Genomic DNA, 12,292 nt, shown 5'->3' with positions numbered 1-12,292 from the left:
GTCTATTTGACGGGACCTGGAGAAGGCCGACTCTGTGGGATCTGACTCATGTGAAAGAAGGCAGTCCCGCAAGTAATCTGGTCCGATAAAAGATATTGAAATCTGGGTGAAAATAATAAAAGAAATTACCAAATATGGAGTCCCTCACTTATACTACTGCCTCCATATATCATCTTTACATAAAATTATTTAAATATATCAGCTGAAATTATCAAGAGCACAGAGTAACACACACAAAAATTAACAACTCACGTTTAATTCATTTATTCTTTAATATATATAAAACATTATTTGTAGATTAAACCACACAATTGAAGAACAAAATTAGAAAAGCAGAATGATATAAACGGGCTAATTAATCACTACATTACCATTAAACTGTTAAATAACTGATTAACACAGAAACAGTTGATTTCCATCAATGTAAGGAAGTTCTACCAATAAAAACGCATGGTGAGGAAGGGGATAATCTCTAAAAGCATACATTTATACAGTGCCATTCTAGGCAAAATAAGACACAGAAAAGAGGATAATATTTACCTTTAAATGCAAAGGTATATTTTTCCCCTCAAGGATGATTTGAGAAAAATTGAGCATTACTAATAACTCTTTTCAACAAAACTCTTCCTACATCTTTTACCAATTGTGTAGATGAAGAAGTTAAAAAAAATGAGAAGATGAGAAAAGCCTTAGTGTTAAATTAATTTCATTCAACAATTCAGGTGCTTCTAGACTTAATTGGAGTCTAAGAATATCCTGGAGTTAGCTCCTTTTAAAAAAGCCTATGAACAATCTACAATCTTTCCCTTTCACTATAGAAAGCCTTTGAGAATTAATCACCAAAATCTTTCTGTCATAATTATTTACCTACCAAACTGATGGTAGAAGATTTTATTTCAGTAGTACAGCACTCATTCCATTTGGCTATGTTAAATCAGCGTAATCATAGACTTTTAATAGAGAGAACATTTACATCTTAGCATAATCCTATTAAGGTCAATGAGATTGCAACAATGGAAACAGCTACTGGACAATCCATTTTCCAAAATGGTAAAACATATTGGTTACTATACAAAATCTATACACTTTCTTATATGGGGTTTCTCTTAGGGACTTAAATTAATAATCCATTTGAATTTTCACTGAATCCCTGATATAGACAGCTTAAAGCACACTATGAGGAATATAAGGTATATGCAAGCTCACTTTGCAAACTGTCATTGGAATAAACTTTGTGCTAATGAATCTGGGTTTCCTGCTAACAAATTGAGTTCCAGAGAAGAGCAAGAAACCTGAGAATTTTGTTGTTGCTGTTGTTGTTTCTTGACTAATTTAGAATGTGCAGCAACTGGCGCTAGTCTGCAGTTTGCTAAGAAGGACCAGAGCCTAGCACAGCAGATCAGACAACAATTTGTCAACTAACAATTTACTTCAATACTGGCCAAAAGGTCAAAGAAATGGAGGAAGCAGATGAGCACATAGGAAATTTTTTTTCAAGTACATCAAGAAGTTATGAGATTTAAAACAATAAACCTAAAATTCAGGAACATCTTCAATTGAGTATAGGCAGTCTTCCTTTAGTTATCAAAACTGGGAGCAGCAAGTTGATTGTTAAGCAATTACTGTCACTAAATGAAACCCAACTGTGTTTATCTTATCGAAGCTTCACTTTGCACCCTTCACTGGGTATACCATGCAGAAGCAAGGCATTTTGGGTTATTTATTTATTTTATTTCTATATCTTCAGAAAACGACTCTGGGTGGCTCACAATTCAAAAACATATTATTTGGATTAAATGGATAGCTGAATACAATGACTGAAATTGTCGCAGAAATTTATTTTGACTTAGAAATACTTTGGATGAGGATGGCCTTCTTTAGTAAGAACCACTTTTTAATGGGAAAGGACTATAATTTTGACACTGAAGGGTTTAGCGTGTTTAAAAAGCAATTCTAAGTATGTTTAAATTTAAAAGGAAACAAATATGTTAGTTCCTTTGGCAAAGGATGTATATCAAATATACATTCATAAGGCTACATCTCCCTGAATTAAACTACCTTGGAAACCATCACATGGAAAAACAGTGTTAAGAGACAATGTTTTCCCATGTGCATTTAATGATACCATATCATCAAGATAGGTTACTTAAAATAACTGCATTTTAAAGAAATACTGTACAGGCTGTTACACTTATCTGAAATCAAAAATAAATCTCAGGATCAATAATACCTTCCATTCTTCTTTCACACTACTTATAACTATTAGGAGATGAGAAGGGAATCAGATTTTCCTAAATTATAGGTTGTTCATAAGTTTGTAAGAAGCCAAAAACATCCCCCCCCCCCAAAATAAGACAGACTTTTAAATTCAAAAGCAGCTGTTGGGAAGGGATGAAGTAGATATAAGCAGGGATATTAAGAAAGGTGTTTTTAATAATTATTCTAATCTAGGTTAACCAGCTCTTTGACATTATTGGTTGATGGTTTAGATCATAGGGAGTTCAAAGCACAATAGAAAATGTGCTAAGACTATGAGCCCTTATATGCAACCAGCTTGGGGGATGATGGCTGTCAGCTAACTTATCTGGAGAGCAGCTTGTTATGGAAGATGCCTGACCCCTATTCCACCCCTCCTTCAAATTCCCCTGATCTATTTACATTAGAATTAAAATTATATAAAACAAGTGAACCATCCTCACCCTGAAATGTTCAGTTTTGAACTTGAAATGATTTTGTACACTTCTTGCTAAAATTAAAATGCTATTGAGATGAACATTTATTTTGACCACTTGAAATGCATTCTCAAATGCTAATATTTGCAACCGGATGCTTCTCTCTTGGTTGTTTCCAAAGATATAAACACCTCGTCTACAGGCAAGGAGAAAAGAGAAGATCCTGAAAGAAGCAAAAGGCAACAGCCAAACTGTGTCGTGTTTTTGTAAAAAAACAGAAAGCTAACATACATTGTGACTTGCAATACCATACAGGCACTACAGTGAGAATTATTAGCAAAGTGTTGTTCAAAGCTACCTGCATTTCTTCTGACCTATATTTTGTGAGATTGTACAGCCCTATTTACCACTGATTATGATGAAATCCTACCTTACGATGATTATGTTGCAGCCCCACCTTATTTTGCCCTACTGCCAGAGCCAATTCTCAGTGGGTCAAAATGTGGCAAACTGAATGATAGGACCTAGGCCAGTGATGGCGAACCTTTTTTCCCTCAAGTGGTGAAAGCGTGCACATCCATACCTCCACATGCTTCCCACCCCATGCATGTGTGTGTGACCGCCCACCCCGTGCTACCCTGCTCCCTTGCATGCATGCCTGACCCTCATTTTGAGCCTAGCAGGCTTCCCAGAAACCTCTGGAGGGTGAAAATGTCCTCCCTCAAAGTCTCTGTGTGAGCCATGTATTATCTGGTACCCAAAATGGGCTGGGAGGGGAGGCGTGGCTGGACAGGGCCAGCCAAAAAATCCACTGGCCGATGCATGCATGTGTGCTGGAACTGAGCTAGGGCAACAGCTTGCATGCCCGCAGATATGGCTCCACGTTCCACCTATGGGACCTGTGCCCTAGGTTCGCCATCATGGACCTAGGTGGTTTGAAACATGAGGCCCTTAGAATTTGAAAAGTATTTAGAGATCTGATAGGAGAGGGCCACTTTTAAAGAGCTACATATTCATTTGTTTACCCTTATCAGGGTATATGTTATTGATTTTAAAAATTTCCTTAACCAGTGACAACAGGAAGATGAGACCATAGTGGCACAATCACCAAGGATAATGAGGCTTCTATGATACCACTTTTGACATTGCTACATATTCAGTTTCAGGGTTGGCAGGGAAAAATATCCCCAGGGGTGGGTTCCTCCTTGTTCGGACCAGATCGCCTGAATTCGTAGCAACTCGCTGTTGACACCACAGTGGCATCACAGATCTGGTTCGGTGCCTGTCTGTGGGCAGTGCCATCTTTTGGGGGGGAATTCCCCCCCCCCCATTTTTTTTACTGTTTGGAAGATTTTTCCTCTGCTGCTGCTTGAAAAAGGCCCCTCCTGTCCGGGTTTATACTTACCTTTATTCCTTCACCTGAAGCACAGCTGATCTCAGCTGTGTGTCTGGGTTCATTCTAGCTATTGAGCATGCACAGAATTGCACAAGGGGATGAGCACAAAACGTTGTGATACGAACCGGTGGCGAAGGTAAGTGGAACCCACCCCTGATGAGAGCTCATGGAAACAAATGGGAAATGTGCAAAGAGCAAAAACAATTGAGAAGTCATCCTGCCTAACAAATTGAATGTGTGCACACACACATAGAGCTAAACACCTGAGTCTGCTTAGCAATGGTTTCTCTAGGAAATGCAATCAAGGGCATCTTTGGTTGAAAGACTTTGCAAGTGGTCATGTATATTTCCTGATGTCATTCCTCTGTAGGTAGACCAGATTTGTAAGTATTATTATGCTACGCCAGCTCTGTCTGGGCCCCTCAGTTTGATGAAACAACAAGGATTTTTTAATCTAAGTCAACATATTAAGGTGCCTTGATGTATCACTGGAGATGTATCCTTTTAATTGGGATACAAAGACACTTCTGAAGGCAGATGCCCAATAGTGGAGTAATTATCTAGAAAGTGAACCCCAAAGTTATTTCAGTTCATCGTAGGAAACCCGGAGAAAAGGAAACCCTCTGTCCAGAAAATTGGTCCATGGGACAAATCTCACACCTCTGACTTAAGAAATGCTGTAATTATTGTAATATGTAGCTGTTGCATCTGCAAGGACAGAAATTAGGCTGGTTTCTGAGGAGTGCGAGCTGCTTGCTGTCTGCGAGACCTGGACATGTCCATTGATGGTGAGCCCACTAGGCTCCAGATGTCCAGGGGCACTGAGATATTGATCAAACTCATTGCGGTCCATCTCCTCTAGAAGGTCGGCTTGGCTCAACTGATCCAGGCTATCAAAGTTCTGATGCTCCGGAGGAGGCGAGAGCTGGCCGAGATGGTTGTGGAGGCTGGGGATTTGGAGATTAGGAGGGAAAGGTGGGGAGTAATAATTTCCCGTGGGAGGTGCTGGGCAACTGGAGGAAGCAGAGTGCATGGTGGAGGCGGATTGAGAGATGGGCATGTGGCCCAGGGAGCGGTTGCATTGGAGAGGGCTGGTGGCATATTCTAGAGAGTAGGCGTCTCCAGACATACGGGGGCAGCGAGGGTCTTCAGGACAAGGGGAAGAGAAGAAACTCTGCTCAGGATCTATCACATCCAAGGGGGACATCTCAGGAGGAGTAGGCAGCCCATATGGATACGTGTCCATCCCAGTACCTGTGTTACTGCTCTGGACCTCCTGGTATCTCCCGAGGTTTGGCATTACAGAGGCAGTCGAGTATTCACCTTTCTCACCCACTGCTCGGCTGCACACCCTCTTGTCAGTCATGTGGTCTGGGTCCCTGGACAGGCTACCCAGCAGGAAGCCTGGCTCCACCCGCTTGCAGATCCGCTTGACCTGCTTCTTTCTTCTGGGGCGATATTTGTAGTTGGGGTAGTCTTGCATGTGTTGAACCCTCAGCCTTTCCGCCTCTTCAACATAAGGTCTTTTCTGGGATGGGGTCAGAGACTTCCATGACTTGCCTGTAAGGAAAAAGAGAAGTTTCCCTTTTTATATTGGGAAGGATGAATTAAGCCCCTCCCCATTCACCGGTGAATTAAAATGACATTTATTTGCTGATCTCCACTACACCTCTTCATTTCAGGCCTAGGGACACGTATTCAGCCACAAAACCAACATCTTCTGTAAAACGCCATACATACTGTATGACTCCGTGGACTCGCCCCGAGTCCATGGGGAAGAGTGGCATAGAAATCCAAACAAATAAATATAGCAAATGCTAATATTTTGACTTTTGGGGAATGGTGGAAGAATTGTTCCCTGTGTAAAATTCACGCAGGATCCTTTGGAGCAGTGTTTCCCAACCTTGGCAACTTGAAGTTATCTGGACTTCAACTCCCAGAATTCCACAGCCAGCATTCGCTGGCTGGGGAATTCTGGGAGTTGAAGTCCAAATATCTTCAAGTTGCCAAGGTTGGGAAACACTGCTTTGGAGGGTGGCTAATATATTTAAATGTAAATAAAAAATACAGGAAATGGAACTTACATAAAACAACTCTCTACCGTATCATACCAAATTGAGCCTTGCTCTCATTTCCTCATGTGTTTCAAACAGGCTCACCTTCTTCACCCCTTGAGATAGCAAAACTGATGCACATCACTTTACATTTGCCATTTATCTTGCAAAACATGTGGAAAGTGTTGGGTCTAATGCAGTAGTGGGTTCCATTTGCCTTTGCTACCGGTTCGGGAATGGGAGCGCACAAGCATTTGCATGGAACGCTTCTGCGCGTGTGCAGAGCATTTTTGATGATGTCGCTACCAGTTCGCCGAACCAATAAGAACCAGTAGCAACCTACCACTGATCTAGTGAAACACCGTTCCAATGTTTCTTGGCGAGCTAGTGATTTCCCACCCCCCCAAACAGAATTAGGTGGTAAAAGTAATGGTCTTCTTTGATCCAAGACTCCAGGTTAATTTCACGTAAGATTGCCCAAAGAATAAAATCAATGCCAGTGATCCTTTGGTCCTCCCCAAAATAAACGAGCAGTTTACAGCCTTCTGAACAGCAGCTCTTAAATTAGAAATCTTCAAGACAATGTATTTAGCACCAGACATAATTACCCTGTCTGGTACTAGCTTGTCCTTTAAATCCTAGTCTTTTAAATTTTACAAACCTTACTCATTGGATGTATTCATTTTTAGTTATTCTGTTCAGTTTTTACTGCCCTGATTTATTTTTGTATTCTATTCATATTTTAAACACTATGGCATAGGTATGTTATTTGTGGATCATAAGAGTAAGTAAATCTGCTCACTTTTCCAAAAAAAAACCCACTTTCCCCCAAATAACTTTACAGCCATGAAAAACCTATTTTAGTTTTGATAGTTGTACTGTTTTCCAGCTTAAGTGAGGGGAAAACATTTTTCTGAAATTACGATCAGAAAGAGCTGTATGGGACCTAGAGGCTTTAGATTGTCCCTTCTTATTTAAAGAATCAAGTATCAGCCATGGGCAGTTTTATTTCTTGTACTTACAAGACAGCAATCCCATTTCACTGGAATATTGCAAAAACAAAGCGAAGATTGTACATTCTGCATATGGAATTACTTCCATAAATAATAACGAAAAAAGCCAGCTGATAGGATTCTGAAAGCATATGAAAACCCTACTGGACCACAAAAAAGTCTCAACACTTATGTTCTACATTGGCTAATCTAATGTTTCAGGGAAGCCAGAATACAAAATAAAAGGGCACTGTGCACGATACCCTGGCGACTCAGAATATGCATGTATCTTGCTTCTAAACAAGGATTTTCTATATGACTATTAACAGCAATAGCCCTGAACTATCTAACCCATCTATCTAACTATCTATCTCTTTATTTAAAAAGCCATCTAAACTAGTAGTCATCAACAAATTTACGGCTAAGGAATTTCTTTAGTCAACAACAATCTGGATGTCTTTTTAATCTTGTATTCACAGAAGCTGCCCATCTGTCGATTGCATTGCGGCACCTTTCTCAAATCTAGACAACTTCCCTAATGTGTGAACTTCAGCACAAAGAATTATTCTGCCTCGATTGCCTTAGCTAAGAATTATGGGGAATCCCCCCATATCCAGAGTGCCTGAAGCTTGGGAAAAAGAGGATTGGACATTCCTTGCAAACGTTAAAATATAAAGTGAGACAATACAATTTTTGGAAAACATTTTAAATCTTTTATGAGAGACGTAGCATGTTTCTAATATAATTCTTTATCTTCACTTGAGGACCGAATAATTGTATGAAAAGTAAAATATTGAAAATAAACATTGGCATGTAATAATCATCATGAAATATAAGGAAATTCCAGAGTGTTAAAATGTACCACCAAATCCCAATATAAATTTTAGAATTTTTAATATGTTTTTATTTACCAAAACAAAATTTAACCTTGAAAATGTAGTCTACATTCAAATGATATTTCTTGCAACCAAATATGTTTAGCACATTAGGCAAAGTCCTTCAAAGCAAAGGAATAATGAGCTAAATATAGGCAATGAAACTTTAAAACTTTCAAGATTGACTCAGCCTTCCATCCTTCCGAGGTGGGTAAAATGAGGACCTGGATTGTGGGGGCAATAGGCTGGCTCTGTTAAAAAGTGCTACTGCTAACATGTTGTAAGCCGCCCTGAGTCTAAGGAGAAGGACGGCATAAAAATCGAATGAATAAATAAATAAATAAATAAATAAATAAATAAATAAATAAATAAATAAATAAATAAATAAATAAATAAATAAATAAATAAATAAATAAATAAATAAATAAATAAAATGAAAATTTTCTAGTATTATATAAAGGTTGTATCAAAAACCTGTGATGGGAAAGTGTATACATCATCAAAAATTAATTGGGGGTTTCATTTCCAAGGCTTCCCTACGATACTTTTGTAAAATTGAAGATCAAAATAGTAGCAGAAATACTTCGCAATAACAAAAATGTAAAAAGGTCGTCAATGTTGAATCTGAATTGTTCTCTCTTCCCATAAATCAACATGGAACACCAACAGAATGTATGTTAATTTGCCAATAAAAGCCAATTTAATTTGCAAGGAAAAAGCATATATTTCTGCTTTGGAAACTAACAAGTTTTTTTTTCTTCTAGTATGTGAGACTGGAGTTTTATTAACACTAATTTGGGGAAATGCCCGGCTAAATAAAACAAAGTTTGTTTCTGAGTAGGTATGTGCAAGATTGTACAATTGTTTGTGGCATGAATAACCACGAAGAGGCTTTTTCCTCTCTTAATACTGAATGATATGATAGTATTTGTTCCTTAAGTCCATCTATATTCTTAAATGCTTCCTTCAACATAGTATACAATTTGAACTTGGAAAAATTAAACTAAACTTACATGTGAGATTTTCAACATCTCATGAAATTATATGTCAAATACCAGTTTGGAGAGCACTCATTGCAAAATCAAGTTTCACATTTTGATGAAAATTCAAAATATAATAGTCTTAGCCACTCATGTAGTGAAAGCAACCATTCACAATTGCTCCTGTCCAGAGAGAGAGAAAAAGCATCAGGAAAAAAAGTTTTTAAAAAACCCTAAAAACTTTATCTCTTCTTTGCTGTTATATATTAACACAGTTAACTCATCTTGAATCTGTTGTTCAAGGATGCAAATTAGGTAATTTATGCAGATAAGACTGGTATGTATCATTTATCCTCAGCGCAGTATCTCTGGCTGTAACTTATTTATTTTAACTGAAAAAATTTCAGCATTCTATTTCACTATTAATTTTTTTCCCTTTAGACTGCGGTAGACTTTGCTATGTGCTACAAAAAGAATAACCTGAATGTCATCATTTGCGAAACATGAATTTATAATCCGTGTCCAATTATTTTAAAAGGATGGGACCCGCGGCAAAGTTCAAGAACTCCAGTAGGAAGTAGGTCACTAAATGGAAATGCAATTCAATGGTGTTAATTATAAAATACTACATGAGGAGACTCTGGACAGCTTCTGGAATGGCACTTAAATCTCCAACAACAGAGTGATCCTTTTTGCAGATGTCTAGCACAAGTACTTTTGCAATACTGTGCTGTTTACATCTCTAGGTTATTTCCTTGAAAAAAAATGTCAACAGCAAAAAAGGCAAAACGATGTGACTAAATTTGTACAGGAACTGAACACCGATCTCTCCAGAGGAAAGACTTTTTCACGTAGAGGGAAAAATGACATATAGATACGCGATAAAATTAACCTTCCTTACACTGGTGAGGAAATGTATTACACTTAGCGCTGAGAAATAAGCTTTAGAATGTTTTCCAATTAAAAATTTAAAAATTTCCAAGCATTCATACCACCACATCACTTTGTGCAAATCTATACATACTAACTGGTAAAGAAATCCTATTAATATTAATCAGGGGAAGAGAGTTAAACTCAGGTAATATAAACCTAAGATAGTTACTGTCCCTTTGGAAATTGCTGTAAAATCTCCATTTAAAAGGATGAAAAGTGTTTGAATGAGCCAAACAGCTTTTAGAGATACAGCACTCTATTGCTACAATTCCTATTATAGAGAACATCTTGGTTTATTGCTATGTAGCATCCTAGAGGATTTCACCATTGCGACAACAGTCCTACAAAAGCCTGATTAGAAAGATGACCTACCAAATTTAGTGAGGTTTATTTCTTGGTAAACAGGCGAGATTGTTGTTTTAGACTGCATTATAGTAGGTGTTAAAACTGAAACAGGAGTACCATATAATGATGGAAATCCCTGCTCCCTAAGTTTAAATCAGTGCCAGGATGTTACTGAATTGCTTTGTGGTTAGAAAGTTATGTTTGTTAACTTTGTGTTGGTTTTGAAAAATAATTTTATCGTTATTGATTTTGGTTTTTTACCAAAATATTTTTGCACTTTCAATTTGATGTCTTTTTACAGAGAACGCTGCTTGCAAGGTTATAAAAATATTTTAAAGCACTGCATAACTCTGTAACGAATACTAGAAGATCCCCTCCACAAAAATTCAAAAGAATGTAGTTGAAAGATTCACATTATTTGTTTTTATTAATTTTTTTCCAGATTAGCAGTGTGTTCTTAGTGTGGATAATAAACCATCCAAATCAAGATTAAGATTAAAAAAAACCCACATATAATCAAATTATATTATAAAACCTCTGGATAAAAGTAGCTGCAATGTAGCATATTTTTTTAAAAAATAGGGGGGAAATATTTCTATGCTTGCTTGCAAAACTCATATTATCCTTATGTTGTCTATTAGTATGTTAGAAAACTTTTCAAAATTCATCCCAAATGATCTTGAACACACTGAGATAATATTTTTGCCCCACTGTAATGAATCAGATTTGCAATACATTTTCAAATTGATTTGCTTTCCTTAAAGAAAATTAATTTTGCCCAATGAGTTCCGTGGTAATTCAACTACCGATGTCGACAACAATGACATGATTTTAGGAAAGTTAGCATCTTTTAAATTTAGATACTCAAATACATCCTCAAGAAGAAATTAACTGAAACACTGAGTTTTCAAAGGGACCCTTTTCAAGAGCCGCTACTTCAGACATTTTCCCCCAGCCACAAATAATTAATGTAAAAGAATGTCAGCTAATGGGGCTCTATGTTTAAAGATCCTAGATCCAATTCTCTGAGAAAAGAACCGTCGGCGGGGTCGGGTTGCAACCCCAACGAACCAAACCCAAAGATGCGCTTTTCTAAAGTCATGAGGTTGCTTCCCGCTTAAATAAATCTCTAACTTCAAGGAGCAGAATTTGTAGGCGCAGCACCGCTCCCCAAAGTCACGGAGGACGTGGGAAGGTTGTTCATTCTACCGCGTGATTGTGTTTTGTTTCCCCCCCCCCCAGGTCAAACCCTTCACCGAAACATCCCGGCCGGGGGGAGGTCAATTCGGTGCACGGCACACAGCGAGCGGACTTCGGAAAACCGGAGTGGCGCAAAAGCGCGCCGCGTCCCGCTCGCTGCGTTCCCTCGGGCGGGCTCAGCTCACCCAGCATCTTGCTCAGCTCGGCGTTGTGCAGGTCCGGGTTCTGGACGGCCAGGCGCTTCCTCTCGTCTTTGGCCCACACCATGAAAGCGTTCATGGGGCGTCGGATGCGGCTTTCGGGGCTTCCCTTCTCCGTCCGGGCCACCGCCGAGGCTGAGGTCCCGCCGCCCCCGTCGGACAACTCCAGAGCCGGGCAGTCCAGCCTCTCCGCCCACGCGAAGGAGCCCAGCAGCGAAGCCATTGCCGTCGAGGCGCGCGGGACTCCAGCCGGCGTCCCCCCCCCTCGCCGCCGCCCCCCACTACGCGCGACCACGCAACCGCACGCCCCGAGGCCCCCGCCGCCTCACGTCGCCGCCTCAGCAAGCGCCTTTCCCGCGGCTTCGCTCTTATTTATGAGCTTCTATGAGTTTCCTCCGGTGCCGTCTGGGAAGTAGCCGGCCCCGCCTTGAGCGCGCCCTCCGTCCCTCCCTCGCCTCTTGCCGGAGGGTGAGACGCGAGGTCGCGGGAAGGCGAAAGGAGAGGCGCGGGCAGAGCGAGCGGGCGGCCCGCCGCCTTCCTTTCGCCCCGAGTATAGGTGTAAGAGTTCCTCCCCCACAAAAAGCAGTGCCTCTGAGCAAGCGCCGAGTGCTGCCCGGTCGCCACCGTCCCGGCGTACTCGCCTTT

At 39.9% G+C, this 12,292-nt stretch overlaps 1 protein-coding gene across 1 annotated transcript; it reads right to left on the bottom strand.

Moving 5' to 3' along the window:
• Positions 1 to 253: 253 nt before the first annotated feature.
• On the bottom strand, positions 254 to 11,870 carry SOX7 (SRY-box transcription factor 7). Its single transcript, XM_070734842.1, has 2 exons — positions 11,633 to 11,870; positions 254 to 5,628 (listed from the first exon to the last, which is right to left on the bottom strand). The coding sequence occupies exons 1-2, from the start codon at positions 11,868 to 11,870 to the stop codon at positions 4,736 to 4,738; spliced, it is 1,131 nt and encodes a 376-aa protein (XP_070590943.1). The 3' UTR covers positions 254 to 4,735.
• Between the last annotated feature and the right edge of the window lie 422 nt (positions 11,871 to 12,292).

The sequence above is a fragment of the Erythrolamprus reginae genome, chromosome 1 (assembly GCF_031021105.1).
Source record: "Erythrolamprus reginae isolate rEryReg1 chromosome 1, rEryReg1.hap1, whole genome shotgun sequence".
Lineage (NCBI taxonomy): Eukaryota > Metazoa > Chordata > Lepidosauria > Squamata > Dipsadidae > Erythrolamprus > Erythrolamprus reginae.
Note: the sequence above shows the minus strand (reverse complement) of the source record. Positions and strands in the feature narration are given on the sequence as shown.